The 13,510-nt window shown below is 62.2% G+C and overlaps 1 protein-coding gene across 2 annotated transcripts in view; it reads right to left on the bottom strand.

The window, feature by feature from the left end:
- Positions 1-235: 235 nt before the first annotated feature.
- SH3BP2 (SH3 domain binding protein 2) overlaps positions 236-13,510 on the bottom strand; it is a 34,810-nt gene continuing 21,535 nt past the window's right edge. For both annotated transcript variants that reach the window (XM_080797116.1, XM_080797115.1), the window contains 12 exons: positions 10,299-10,438; positions 9,343-9,445; positions 7,847-7,964; positions 7,440-7,510; positions 6,842-6,930; positions 6,560-6,628; positions 4,200-4,854; positions 2,847-2,958; positions 2,537-2,592; positions 2,137-2,218; positions 1,055-1,114; positions 236-858 (listed from right to left, as the gene is read on the bottom strand). In XM_080797116.1, coding sequence (XP_080653242.1) covers positions 721-858; positions 1,055-1,114; positions 2,137-2,218; positions 2,537-2,592; positions 2,847-2,958; positions 4,200-4,854; positions 6,560-6,628; positions 6,842-6,930; positions 7,440-7,510; positions 7,847-7,964; positions 9,343-9,445; positions 10,299-10,434 — 1,689 coding nt within the window. In that variant the 5' untranslated portion in view covers positions 10,435-10,438 and the 3' untranslated portion in view covers positions 236-720. The remainder of the gene's footprint in view (positions 859-1,054; positions 1,115-2,136; positions 2,219-2,536; positions 2,593-2,846; positions 2,959-4,199; positions 4,855-6,559; positions 6,629-6,841; positions 6,931-7,439; positions 7,511-7,846; positions 7,965-9,342; positions 9,446-10,298; positions 10,439-13,510) is intronic.

The following is a 13,510-nucleotide window of genomic DNA, read 5'->3' as shown; positions in this document are numbered from 1 at the left end:
TGTACCTGACCCATGGCACCTCAGAGTATAGGCTCTGAGTCCAGACTGCCTGAGTTTGGGTCCTGTTCTGTACCTAGTTATGTGCCCAGAGCAAGATCTTTACTGGCCTGTGCCCTGAAGACAAACACTTCGTAGGTTTCCTGGGAGTTGAGCTTCAAGAGTCGCTCCTTGGATGTGGGTGTGGGTACTCAGTAAGGCTGGTCCTCCCCTCCTTCCCAGTGAAACCGTGGCCACTGTGGGAAAGGTCATCTGTGCTTTATTGTACATCAACAGCCCCTCCTAGAGCCTGCGTCTTTGCCACCTGGGGGTGGCAGTCCTGGGACCAGCCCCTGCCCCTGCCCCAAATGCCCAGTCCTGCCCAACTCCCAGCATAGTGCAGGGTTAGTGTGGGATGACCACAATTCTTGTCTGCAAAGCCCAGACAGGGCTTGGTCCTGGGGCCCCAGGCTCTGGGGACCTGGGGCAGGGTGGGGTACGTGTCACAGGAGAGCACCCCCAGCCCCCCATCCTCTGGAGAGCAGAGCCCGGCCCAGCCCCAGGGACCCAGCCTGCTGAGAGGAGCCTGGCCTGTGAGATTCTGGAAGGTATCTGTTGGGGAGGCCCCGGGAAGGATCACGGTGCTACATCTGGCTCATCACCCCAGTGGGCCCGTCTCATCTGCGTGGTCTGGGGTCACGGCCCCTGTGGCTGGTCTCTGCACAGCAGCAGGGGTCGCCGTCGTCACCTGGGCCTCGTGTAGCCGTAAGGACGTTGCAGCAGCAGGCTCTGGTGGCCAGGTAGCACGTGCGTGTGGTAGTGCTCCACGAGGCCGCCCACACTCACGAACAGCACCTCGCTCTCCAGGTAGAACTTCGAGTCCTGGGCAGGGGAAAGAGCAGCAGGGTCTGGGGGACTTTCCCGTGACAGGGGGTGGTCAGCAGTGAGGACGACAGCCAGGCCAGTTCCCAGCCGCCCTGTGTCGGCTCTGTGTCTGCCACCCCCGACCTGTCCCACTGAAGGCCCAGGGAGGGGTGCCCTTCCAGCCAGGGCCCTGGGGCGCAGCCAGCCTGCCCACCTTCTCGAAGATGCGGTAGTTCCTCACTTTGTTGGAGCTCTCATCCCACACGACCAGAACCTGCAGGGAGAGCAGCAGCAGATGGGTCAGTGGAGAGCAGCCCCAAGCTTAGGGGAGGGCCACAAGGACCAAAGGGCAGGCAGAAGCACACAGCTGGGTCCCGGGGCCTTTCCGGTGACCTAGGGAGGGACACAGCCAGCAGGGTCCAAACAGGCAGACCCCAGCCTCAGGGCTCCTGTCCTGACAGCCTCTGGGGAGACTCGAGAAGCAGTACCAGGTGAGTGGCTCGCCCTAGGACCATTTCTTTTTTCTTTTTTTTTTTAAGATTTTATTTATTATTGACAGACAGAGATCAGAAGCAGGCAGAGAGGCAGGCAGAGAGAGAGGGAGGAAGCAGGCTCCCTGCCGAGCAGGGAGCCTGATGCGGGGCTTGATCCCAGGACCCTGAGATCATGACCTGAGCCGAAGGCAGAGGCTTAACCCACTGAGCCACCCAGGCACCCCCCTAGGACCATTTCTGACACACACAGAACAGAGTGAGGCTAGCTCCATCCGTAGACTGTGCGACTCTTGATCTTGGATCTTGGAGTCATGTGCACAAGCCTCACTGTTGAGCATGGAACTCACTTGAATAAATAAGTAAATAAATAACAAAGGAAAAGAAGCAGAAAAGTGAGGCTCACTGCAAGCCACCCTCGTAGAGGCAGAGGTACTGGCAGCTGACTGCTATTCCCTCGGCCCCAGGCAGCCTCCCCTGCAAGGTGCCTGAAAACCCCCAGCCCCACCTGAGTCTGGGACACCCAGTGCTTCCTGCCCAGCTCCCACCTATGCTGGGGGACTGGCCAGCATCTCCCCGAGTTTGCAAATGGTGTTCAGTTGACAACAGACAGGGCAGTGGCTGCCAAGCAGAGACCCCCAGAACAGAGCCAGCCGAGATGCCCGATCAGAGCCGCCCAGGGAAGGGGCGTGTACACTAAAAAGCACCGCGCTGGCCGTCTGCCTGGGTGTGAGCGGAGAGGAGCCACCACATAGCCGCGTCCCCAGGGACCTCAGCCTAGCAGGGTGACGCTTGGGGCGCCTACCTTCCCCGACTTGGTGGAGGAGTTCCGGATGCAATAGAGTCCATCCTGGGGCTCTCCCTGGGGGCTTGTGGTTTTGAATAGCCTAAAATACAACAGCTGTGTCAGCAGGCAAACTGTCCTCAGACCTCGCTCACAAGGACCCTCCAGCCCTGGTCCTCAGTGTGGCTTTCTGTCTTCACGCTCTTCGGCAGCACAGGTCCCAAGAGCAACAGGCTGTGTGAGGGCTATGCCCAGGGTGACCACCAGCCCCGGGACTGAGTCCATGGCCTCTGTTGCCCTCGGCGCCATGTCCCTGTGCTAGCAACTGCCCAGCACTAAGGCAAGTGAGGGGGACAGAAAAGCGGGGGACCACATGTCTGCGAAAAACAAGGATTTGGAGAAAGAAGGGCTGGGTGCTAACCTTTCTACTTCGCAGGATTCCGTGGTGTTGATAAACACAGAGCTGGGCAGTGGCACCTGGAGACACCAGTGGTGGTCAGGGTCAGGGTCCGAGTGATGCCTGTAGCCAGTGCCCCTCCCCCACCACAGGCTGCCAGCCTGTGCCCAGATCTGGGGCTTTGCACCATGCTCCCGCACCCCCCACCCCTCGACAACTCCGGCATCCTGGGCAGCTCCTCCCTCAAGATGCCCAGTGAGAAGCTGCCCTGGCCGGCAGCTCTCCCCCAGCCTCCCACCCACTGCTGCAAGCTGGGCTCTCCCCTTGGCCCCACCTTCTCATAGTCCTCATCAGAGTCCTCCCCACCAGTGCTGTCGGCCTTCGAGGGCCGTCGGGGTTTTTCAAAGGAGAAGTTCCTGAAACTCTGCCCATCAGGGGGTGACCTCCTGGGAGGGGAGCAAGGAGAGGAGGGCACATCACTGTCACAGCCCTCCACCCTCCACCCACCACCCCTGTTCACCCCGATGGTTGTCAGAGGCCCAGACCAGAGAGCTCTGAGATAGGCCGGTGCCGACCGCCCTGGGACGATAGGAATTGCCTGCTCCGGGCTCACGGCTGCCAATGCCGCTGGCAAGAGGGGTGCTGGGGGCCTGAACTCCTCTGTCGTCATAGCACAGGCAAGTGCCCCAGACGCTGCAGAAGGCCCCAGGCTGGGGGGCCGGGCCCCAGCTCTGCAGCTAACCAGCTTTGTGACCTTGGCCTAGTCACACCCCTCCCCAAGCCACAGAGAACAGGTGATACAAACAGACAGAGCCCACACTGGGCTATGGCCAGGGCTGGGCCATAGCTCATGGCAAACCGACCCAGTCTGCACCCCTGTGGCCCCTTGTGAAACAGGAACCATCATGGGGCACCCTCCCTCGGGCAGCAGAGCTGAGAGTCCTAGGGAGAAGGATGCCAGGGTCATAGGCCTTCAGGGAGTACTGGGCTAACATGCCCACTCAGGACTCCCCCTGTGGCTCCCAGAACCTTTGTGGTTTGGGGCCCCAGACATCGCTGACCACAGGTTGTTGGTATGAGTGACACTGTGCCAGCAGGGGACACATCAGTCCCCCAACAGTGCCCAGCAATAAAGAACAAAGTGTTTTGAGCAGACCTCGAGGATAAGTCACCAACATACTCTGCATTCTGGTGAGTTCCCAGTCAGGAAGGGCACAGAGGCAGCCCTGGTGGCTCCAGAGCCCCAGGCAGGGAAGGACAGTGCCGGCTCAGGAGGGCCTGCAGAGGCCTGCCAGCTCCTAGCAGCTCCCAGCCCAAGCTCCTCCACTCCCCACCATCTATCCCAGAGCAGGTGCTCACCCTTGAAGCCCCCTTCCCTGACACTGCACGGGCCCTGGGAAGCCTGTTTCCCCAAAGATCCCCTTGCCCACCGCTCCCCAGACAGCAATGGGCCCCAGGCCCACTACCCATGAGGCTGGACCTTCCTCTGGGGTGGGGTGGGTCAGTTGCAGGGGAGGCTGCCAGGCCGCAGCAGGCCGGGGCCATCAGGCAGCCATCCAGCTCTCACACTACAGCTACCTGGCACCCATCGCAGGCACTGTGCCAGAGCAAGGAGGCCAGGGCCCCCACACAAGAACCCAGCCATTGGGGAGGGGGTCCCGGGGGCACCAGCACCAAGTCTACTCACTGCAGGTGGGGGAGGGGTGCCTTCTCCGTCCTCGGCAGGACCACTGGCCTGGCTGTGGCCTCAGGTGTGGACAGCTTCAGTGCGGGGGGCCTGGGGGCCACAGGGGGCACAAAGAGTCTGGGCCTGGCTGCCTCCCCCGCGGGGGCCTCTTCCACCATCTTTAAGAACTTGGGCTTGTTGGCCGGCACGGGTGGAGGCTCAGGCGTGGGTGGCCCCCGGGGAGACAGATGGAAGGACTTGAGTTTGTCACAGTTCCTGGAGGAGGCAGCGGCCATGCCAGCAGAGCTGCAGGCAGAGCCAGGCCCGTGGCTGGGGACCCGGGGTTCTGGGCTGGGGCTGGCACTCTCACGGAAGCAAGGGGGTTTCCGGAGGCTGGGCGTGGTTGGTGGGGGGCCAAGCGGGGGGTCACTCATCCTCCGGGGGGCCAGGGACCCCCTAGGGCCAGGGTCAGGCCGCCTCAGGCCCAGTGGGTCCCTCTTGGAGTCCTCAGGAGCTGGGCTGGCATCAGGGAGGCCACGTTTAGGGGGTGGGGGTGGCAGCAGGGGGCTTGGGCCCTTGGAGGCAAAGGAGTGAGCACGGGGCATGTCAGAGAAGACTGGCTTCCTGGGTGTGGGCACAGGAGGCGGCGGGTAGGCCGGCGGGTGGGTCAGCGTGTCTGCAGAGCAAAGGAACCCAGTCAGTGAGCATGTGCTACCTGCTGGAGGCTGGGCCAACACCACCAACCTCCATGCCCCGGCCTTCCTCATTCCTCCTCCATGTGGGGTCCCCACAAGCTTCTGGACCATCAGCTTCCCAGAAGTGGAGGTGAGAGAGAAGAGGCAAGGGGGACTCTGAGGACTTCACCTCAGTGAGGGGAAGCTATTCTCACTAAGAGAGGTGAGCAGGATGGACAGGAGCAGCTTGGGAGGAAGATGAGGGCTGTACTTGCTTGGCTGTAAGAACACAGAGAGTGTGGGGCAGGCCGTCGGGGCGCAGGTCTGGGGTTCAAGAGAGAGGTGAGGGTATGGATCGGGCTGTCAGGCCGCAGGTCTGTGGCTCGAGGAGAAGTGAGGGTGCGGGGTGGGCTGTCAGGGCCTGGGTCTGAAGTTCCAGGAGAGACGAGGGTGTGGGGCAGGCTGTCGGGGTGCAGGTCTGGGGTTCGAGGAGAGGCGAGGGTGTGTGGGGGGCCATCGGGGCACAGGTCTGGAGTTCCAGGAGGGGCACTGGCTGCAAAGGCCAGTGGACAGGTTCTCCATGACCCTGGCTGTCCCAGAGCTGTGGGCCAGGCCTGAGTCCTGGATGGCCTATCTCCTGTGGATGGCATTAAGGAGCTGGTGTAGGGCTGAGTGAGGTGGGAGAGGACCTGGAGCCCAAGGCGCCCAGCACTGAACGAGGCAGCTGAGTCAAGTACAGCTAGATTCACAGGTGCTTAGTGCTGCGTCTGGGAATGGGGAGGTCACTGGAACCGGAGTAAGACATGTTTGGGAGAGAGAGAGGAAAGCCTGCTTGGAGTGGGGACTCAGAAGGGTGCAGAGCAAGTGTGTGGGCAGGTCTGTGGGCATGCAGCGGGGATCAAACTGAGGCCCCTACGTGCTCATCTCTAGCCACGCATGGCTGCAGTTCGGGGGCAGGGCAGATGGACATGGGCTGGAGCCACAGGCTCTGTGCCCGGGCGGGGGGGGGGGGGGGTCGAGGCTCATGGCCCGCAGCTCCTGGTGGTTGCCCCAGAGGGAGGGCACCGGGAGCAGGAAAGGGGGCTGGACCTGCCCCTGCCGCACTTGAATGACAGGGGCTGAGGAGGGCAGAGAACAAGGTCACTGAAGGAGAGCAGGCAAAGGAACAGGGAGGCCAGGTGTGGAGGGATTGTCCCAAGTTCCCAGGACAGTGGAAGGGATAGTGGGAAGGGACAGATGGCAGGACAGAGGCACAGCACCCCCCATCGGGCCCTAAGCTTCGCTGTGACACATGTATGTGACGCTTGGTACACGCCGCGCTCCCATGCCAGGCCACATGCTTCGGGAGGTCAGGGCGGGGGGAGCAGGTGGGTAAGTGACAGGCTAGCCCAGAGGTGCTCCAGGGAGCTGAGCCACCCACTCTTCAATGTCCCTCCTTCCCCACTCTCCACCCCAGGGCCACCCTGGGCTCAGCATCACACGTGTGAGCCCCTCCACCTCACTTATTTGCAAATCAGCTGTCTGCTCCACCCCAGGCTACCTGGACGTGGGAGGAGCCGGCCAGATTAGTCCTCCTGATACCTGGGCCACAACAGGGAAACCGAGGCCCCGTGGAGCAGGACTCAGGCCAGTACTCCCAGTCTGGGAGGGGCTCTGCTCCGGGTTCCAGCCCCAGGAGCCCCCCAGGCTCAGAGGTTGCCCACCTACCCTCAGGTTCCATGGGCTCGGGGGAGTCAGGCTCCATGTACGAGTCATCTTCATCCTCATGCTCGTAATCTGTAAGGCACATGGAGGGTCAGACACAGGGTGGACCAGGCCCAGCTGCACCCAGAGGCCCTCAGGACACTGGGAGCCGAGGGTCAGGGAGGCCCCAGCCGGGGCATGAACCCCGGACCTGGGCTGCATGGGGAAGACAGCCAGCCATGCCTCCCATGATGGGGGTGGCCAGGTGTGGAGGAGGTGGGACAGGTGTGCAGAGGCAGGCCTCACCTTCGTTGTCTGTGGGGTACGGGGATAGGCTGATGTCCACAGGCCGCTCGACTGCACCATAGAAGCTGTCTGTGTCCGAGCTGGAGTCACTGAGGTGGGGGGCAGGGATGGGGCACAGTGAGCACCGGGCAGGGGAGCTCCTTTGCATTCACACATATGGACGTACACGCATGCCCTCGGACATGTGACTGATGCACAGACACACACACAGCCGCAGACATACGTACAGACACCACACACAGACACGTGGACATGTACAGAGCTAGACCCACAGATAAACACAAGAAAAAAACACACAGTCGGAGAAGCTCCTCACAGGTGAGAAACACAGACCCAGGGACCAGAGACTGTGGTGCCCCCCTCACTCCCTTGCCCGACCACACAGGGCCAGGCCTCAGGGCTAGCCCCACGTCCCCTCTACCCTGTAGAGACTGCCAGTGGGTACGCACGTGCACATACACGCACATGCACACACATGGGCACACGCACATACACACGCACATGCACACACACAGACACATGCCCTGGGCCAAGCCCCCAGAGGTGGCAGGCAGGCACACATGTCAAGCCCAGGCCTTCCTCCCCTGCCCAGGTCCACCTGGTGTCCAGGGGCAACTCCTTCTTCTCGTGAAAGTGGCCGATCTCCTTGCGCAGCAAAGCCATCCAGCTCTGTGGGGCAGTGGGGGTGTGGTGGGTACGTGTGGACCGTGGGGCAGTGGGGGTGTGGTGGGTACGTGCGGACCGTGGATGCCTGTGGCCCAGGGCAGGGCTCCACCCACCCCCTCCCTAGTATGGCCTGCACAAAGGTCAGCAAGACGACCCCCATGGCCTTCTGGGGGCTCTGGCCCCGCTGTAGCTCATTCAGAGCTCTTTCCGAGATGCCTCCTGAGCGTGGGGTGCTGGTACCAGGCCACGGGCTTAAGAAGGGGCAACGCATCCCCACCACATCCCCTCAGCGCCTGGACGATAGCCCTGTTAGCCCCCGACCCCCGAAGACAGGCTCACCTTGCGCTCGTCCTCAGAGGAGGCCGAGAAGAACCAGGTGCGGTGCTTCTTGCTGATGTGGACAATCTTGAAGGGGAAGACGTTGTTGGACGTTGTCTCTTCAGCTGCCCGCATCACCCTGAGGGCACAGGGCCAGCGGTCACCCCCCAGTCGGCCTGACGGTCCTGGCACCCTGCACCCATCATGCCCTCAAGGACGCAGCCGTGTCTGGACGGCCCATCTTGCAGATCCTCCAGGTCAAAGTTCTAAAAGCTTCAGGCAGAGGGAAGCACATAGGCGAGGACCGGGCACCGAGCGGACAGGGCTCTGGGGTCTGGGAGCTTGTCCTGGAAGCAGTAGCCCACATGGCTACAGAACGATGACATGTCGCCTTCGCCACCCACCAATGTCCCTCTACTTGGAGGCCACCTGCCTGCCTCGGCGGGCCTGCCTGTTGGGGGCCCAAGCATGTCAGCCCCTGTTCTCACTCCTGCTGCCCCCGCAGGGGCATCCTGGAGAACACAGAGGGGATGTGACTTACTGTGGCTGCTCCCCCTGCCAGGATATATCGAGATCACAAAGTCTACCGTGGGGGAGCCCCACCGGGCTAGGCACCTGGGGCAGGTGTGCCCCTCCACCAGGCTGAGGGCAAGGGCAACAGGGGGGACCCCAGAGCTCTGAGCCATGGATGCCCACTGGCAGCCACAAGCTCTAGGCTCGTCCCCTCCTTAGTGGTGCCCCAGCTGGCCTGGAGGCCTGGCATGGGGCTGGACGCCTGGGCAAGTCCTCCCCACTGAGCCTGTGGCCACAACCTTGAGTCACTCTGTCCTGCGACTGACATGGGACCTTTAGATGCTCAGAGACAGGAGGGGCTGGGCCCTCCTAGGGAGCTGGGAGGCACTGACCTCATGCCCCAGGGAGCCGGGCCCATGCTGTGACACTAAGACCCAGAGCCCAGGAATCACACTTCAGGCCCCTGATGCTGTGGGGTGGGCCCAAGTGGGGCTAATAAGGTCTCCCTTGCCAGCATTCCTCATCCTATCTAAAAGGCTCTGGCCCAGTGCCCACCTGCCCATTCGCACAGAGGCACTTGTGGGATGGACCCAGCCCCCGGCCCATTCATGTAAAGCAAGGAGCTGGGTCTAGCCTGAGAGGCCCTGAAGCCAGGGAGGCCTGAGGCAGGGCTCAGGGTGAAGTACGTTCCTGGCGCCTTGGAAGGAGGCTAGGGTAGAAGAGGCGCTGGGTGAGCAGGGAGGGGGAGTGGAAGCCGAATGGGGACCCAGGAGGCTCTGCTGAGAAGAGCGAAGGAAGCCCCCCCACCGGCCTGGCCCCAGGTCCTCTACGAAGGCCCCCTGGAGGCTGAGAGCAAGTGGGAGAGGCTGGACAGGATCCAAAGGGTGGGGTGGGAGCCGTCTCAAGACAGCCTGGATTCTCCGTAGGGGTTGGCAGGACCGAGGGACAGGCCTGGCCAGGGCCTGGTGGGCATGGCAGGCAGCAGGCACTTACGGGGCACTTACCGGTTGTAGCCGCTCAGAGAGAAGGCGCCCTGCGGGGAGGCAGACGTGCTGCTCTTGAAGTAGTAGATGCACCGCTTGTGAATGATGACAAAGCGCAGAGGCCCTGAGGGTGGCATGGTGAGGGCAGAGGGGACCCTGGGGGGGCTGTTGGCCGACCCCACAGGGCAGCTATCCCAGAGGCCCTGGGTGGCTCAGGGCAGTCCTCCTGCCTTTGAACCCCACTAAAGGGAAGGGGAAGGAGCTGGGCTAGCCTGCTGCCTCCTTGCAGGGAGCCCATTGTGAGGCCCAGTGTAAGCAAACCACAGGCAGGATGACAGGCCCCAGAACACCACCCTCCAAGGCAGGCCTAGCCACACCCATGGCAGGGGGAGACCCTGACCACCTAGGCTGGCCCACCGAAGCACAAAGCTAGGGCCAGAAGTCATAGCATGGGGAGCTCATGCATGGTCAGAGTGACAGGCAAAGCCCTGATGCTCTTTGACCTTCAATGTCCTGACAACTGGGCATCTCCCAGACCTGGGGGCCCCCACTCTCTGCCAACCTGCTATCCTAGGGACCAGAGCCTTGGCCTCATGCAGCTGGACCAAGTGACCAACCAACTCACTGAACACCCATGGGATGGTACAAGGCCATACCCACCAGGCCACCAAAGGCCTCCAGCCCCTGGTGCAGATGAAGCACTATGTACTAAATGCCCACCCTATCTCCATTTTGCAGTAGCACCCCAAGTCATCCCACAGTCCTGGGGAACAAGGAGGCTGACTCAGGTCCCCCAGGGGGTACTGGCCACCATGCAGGGAAGGAAAACAATGGAGGGCCTACCATGTCTGGGCAGAGGCTCAGAGAGAGAGGTTGCTTGCCCACAGAGGTCCAACAGGGCAGTGGGGCCACAGGGCTGAGGCTCAGGCCCATTCCCATACCCTCCCATCATGCTCCCTGCCACCCAGAGGACTCACATTTGAGCAACTGCAGCTGGGTCCCACCCTTCTTGTGCAGGTAGCCGGCCTTAGCCACGCCCCCAGGCATGGTTAGCAAGTTCTGGGCACCAATGGCCTTCATGGGGACGGGCCAATGCATCTCCTCGGCCGCCATGAAGCTGCAAAAAAAGGAGGAGACATGTCTCAGCCAGGACTGGGGGACATTAGATGGCTTGGCTGGGGGGATACACCACCGAGATCCTGGAGACAGCCTTAAGGGTCGAGGCAGCAAGGGGTAGGGAACCTGCGGAAAGCCCCCAGCTTCCAGGTGGGACCCCAGGGAAAGAAAGAGCCACCTGATCCACTGGGTCAGCACCTGGTCTATCTGGCCACACACCTGAGCCCGAGACACTGAGAATGGGGCGTGTTCCTTCACTATCGTTGGTTCACTCAGCACACACACACCTGCCGAACTAACAGCCCCACAGGGAGGCTAGGGGATAGCAGTGAATAAATTCAAGAAACCACTGGCCCAGGGCGCCTGGGTGGCTCAGTGGGTTAAGCCTCTGCCTTCAGCTCAGGTCATGATCTCAGGGTCCTGGGATCAAGCCCTGCGTCAGGCTCTCCCCTCCTCCTCGGGCTCTCTGCTCGGCGGGGAGCCTGCTTCCCCCTCTCTCTGCCTGACTCTCTGCCTACTTGTGATCTCTCTCTCTCTGTCAAATAAATAAGTAAATAAATAAATTTAAAAAAAAAAAAGAAATCATTGGCCTAATGCCATAACCATCCCAAGTCTGTGTGCCAGGTCAGCCTATGATGGAGCCTGCCAGGGAGGGGGCTTCCAGGGGGAGGTGACTATAATGGCTTTAAAAAGGTACAGGGGCCAGGGCAGGCCATGGGCATCCTCTCCATCATCTCTGCCCCTTAGCAGAGAAGGGATGAGTGACATGGCCCCAAATGCCCTACTCTCCACTCCTGCCTGCCTTTTTTTTTTAAGATTATTTATTTATTTATTTGACAGAGACCACAAGCAGTCAAAGAGGCAAGCAAAAAGAGAAGGAGGGGAAGCTGGCTCTCTGCTGACCAGAGAGCCTGATGCGGGGCCCAATCACAGGACCCTGAGATCATGACCTGAGCCGAAGGCAGAGGCTTTAACCCACTGAGCCACCCAGGCACTGCTCCTGCCTTTAGCCAGCTTCTGTCCATCCCTTTCTTAAGGCCCTAAGACCAGGAAGCAGGAAAGCAGGTAGCCCTGAGTCTCTAGTTCCCACCCTGGCTCAGCTCTCTGGGGGATCCCCAGGCCGTAATTGTTGGAGCTGTAAAATAGGGACACAGAGTGGACACAGCCTGGCATACAGCACATGCTTGTTGGCAGTGGCCATGATGACCTTCTGGTGGGTTGACTGGTATCCACCCTGTTCCCTGTTTCCCCTGCTCCCCATCCAGCCTCCTGCTCATCCTAGCCGTTCTCCCTGAAACATGCCAGGCTCTTTCCCACCTTGGCCTCTGCCTGGCATGCCTGACCACTCCCCCTTCTCACATGAAGAACTCCTATTCATCCTTCAAGACCCAGGTTCACTGTTCCTCCTCCTCCTCCTCCTCCTTTTAAAGATTTTATTTATTTATTTGTCAGAGCGAGCACAAGCAGGCAGAGTGCGAGGCAGAGAGAGAACCAAGCTCCCCGCTGGACAAGGAGCCCGATGTGGGACTCAATCCCACACAGTCCCCTCTTCTGTGAGGCATCTAAATGCCTACTCATATTCAAGACTACCCCCCCAACCCTGCCCAGAGGCACTATTTCTCCTATGCCTGCCCCCACTAACGCTGGTGCCTGGTTCTTCCTGGGGCCCAGTGGACTCGGAGTGTCAACCGGGCGTGTGGTCCGTGTCCCACTGAGCCACCAGTGTTGCAGCCAGGGTCAGATCCAGAGGCCCTGTCCCCTGGGGCTCCTGCCACTAACTACAGACCCCATTCCCCAAAACACACACACACACAAAGAAAGCCACCGGGCAGCGGGCGAGCCAGCATCCTCCACCAAAGGCTCACCTTCTCCAGGGCCCGGGCTGCCCCCTCCGGCTCGGCGCGCACCAACCAGCCCCGAGCCCGGCCCCCGCCCACAGCCGAGGCTCGGAACAAAGGCTCGGCCCGGGCACCCCCGGAGCCTGCTGCCCGGGACGAAACCCCAGCGCCCCGCCCGGCCCACGCCCGCCTTTGTTCCCCCAGGAAGCGGGGCTCGCGCTCCGGGCTCGGTACTCACGGCGTCCACGCGGCGGCCCGCCGCCCCTGCGCGCAGCGACACTGCCCCGGGCCGGTCCCCCCCGCGCCCGCCCCCCGCCCGCCCCAGCCCGGCCGCCCGCGCCCCGCGCCCGCCATGGCGCGCGCCCCGCCGCCGCAGCCCCCGCGCCCCCCGCCCCACGGCCGCCGGCTCCTCCCCTCGCGGGCGGGGCGGGTGCGGCAGGTGGAGACCCGGCGCTCCGCGCCCCACCGCGGACGGCTCCCTCCCCTCGCGCCTGTTTCCCCAGCGGCTCCCGGGAGCGATGCGGCCCAGAGCCCGCCAGGCTCCCCGGCTGGCCAGCCCCTTCAGGAGAGGGGCTCGTCTTCCCTGGGCCTCCATCTGCGCCTCCGCAAACGGGGGCGAGAGCGGCCCGGCCTCCCCGGGTTGTGGCCGGGGTGAAGCTGGTTCGGCTGGCGGCCACTGGAGCTCCAGCTGGGTCTGTGGGTCCTCCCGTCCCCTCTCAGGCAGGTTGCTTCACCCATCTGCCGCCACCGGTCTCCACCCCCCGGGGTTCCCTGCAGGAGCCAGACAGACGTACAGTCCTTGGCAGTTCCCACCTGTTCTGTAGATGTGGGCTCCTCTCCGAGGAGACCCCCAGGCTGGCCAAAGGTAGGTGATGGCCTTGCCGGCCCCCCAAGCATTCTGCCTCTTCTATCTCCCTCCTGCATACAGGCTGAGGGTCAGCTGGGCCAGCTTGGGCAGGGGCTCTGTGCTCCCACGGAGCTGTGCAGCTGTGCGCAGCACTTGTTCCGGGTTTCCCCGCCTCCACTTCAGGCTGGCTCTGGGTGCCGCCTGCCACTGCAGGGAGAGGCTCTGTCCCACCTGTGTGCCTCTGCTCCCAGTACCCTTGCCAATCCCTCCCCTGGCAGCATACTCAGGGCCACTGTCTCCTCCTGCTCCTCCCAGCCCCCCTGCTTGTCCTCCTCCCCACCACCTCTGGGCAGTAACCCACCACCCCTTGTCTCAGTTTCCCCCCCGG

This window comes from Martes martes (genome assembly GCF_963455335.1).
Source record: "Martes martes genome assembly, chromosome: 2".
Classification (NCBI taxonomy): Eukaryota; Metazoa; Chordata; class Mammalia; order Carnivora; family Mustelidae; genus Martes; species Martes martes.
This window is presented reverse-complemented; position numbering and strand designations above follow the sequence as displayed.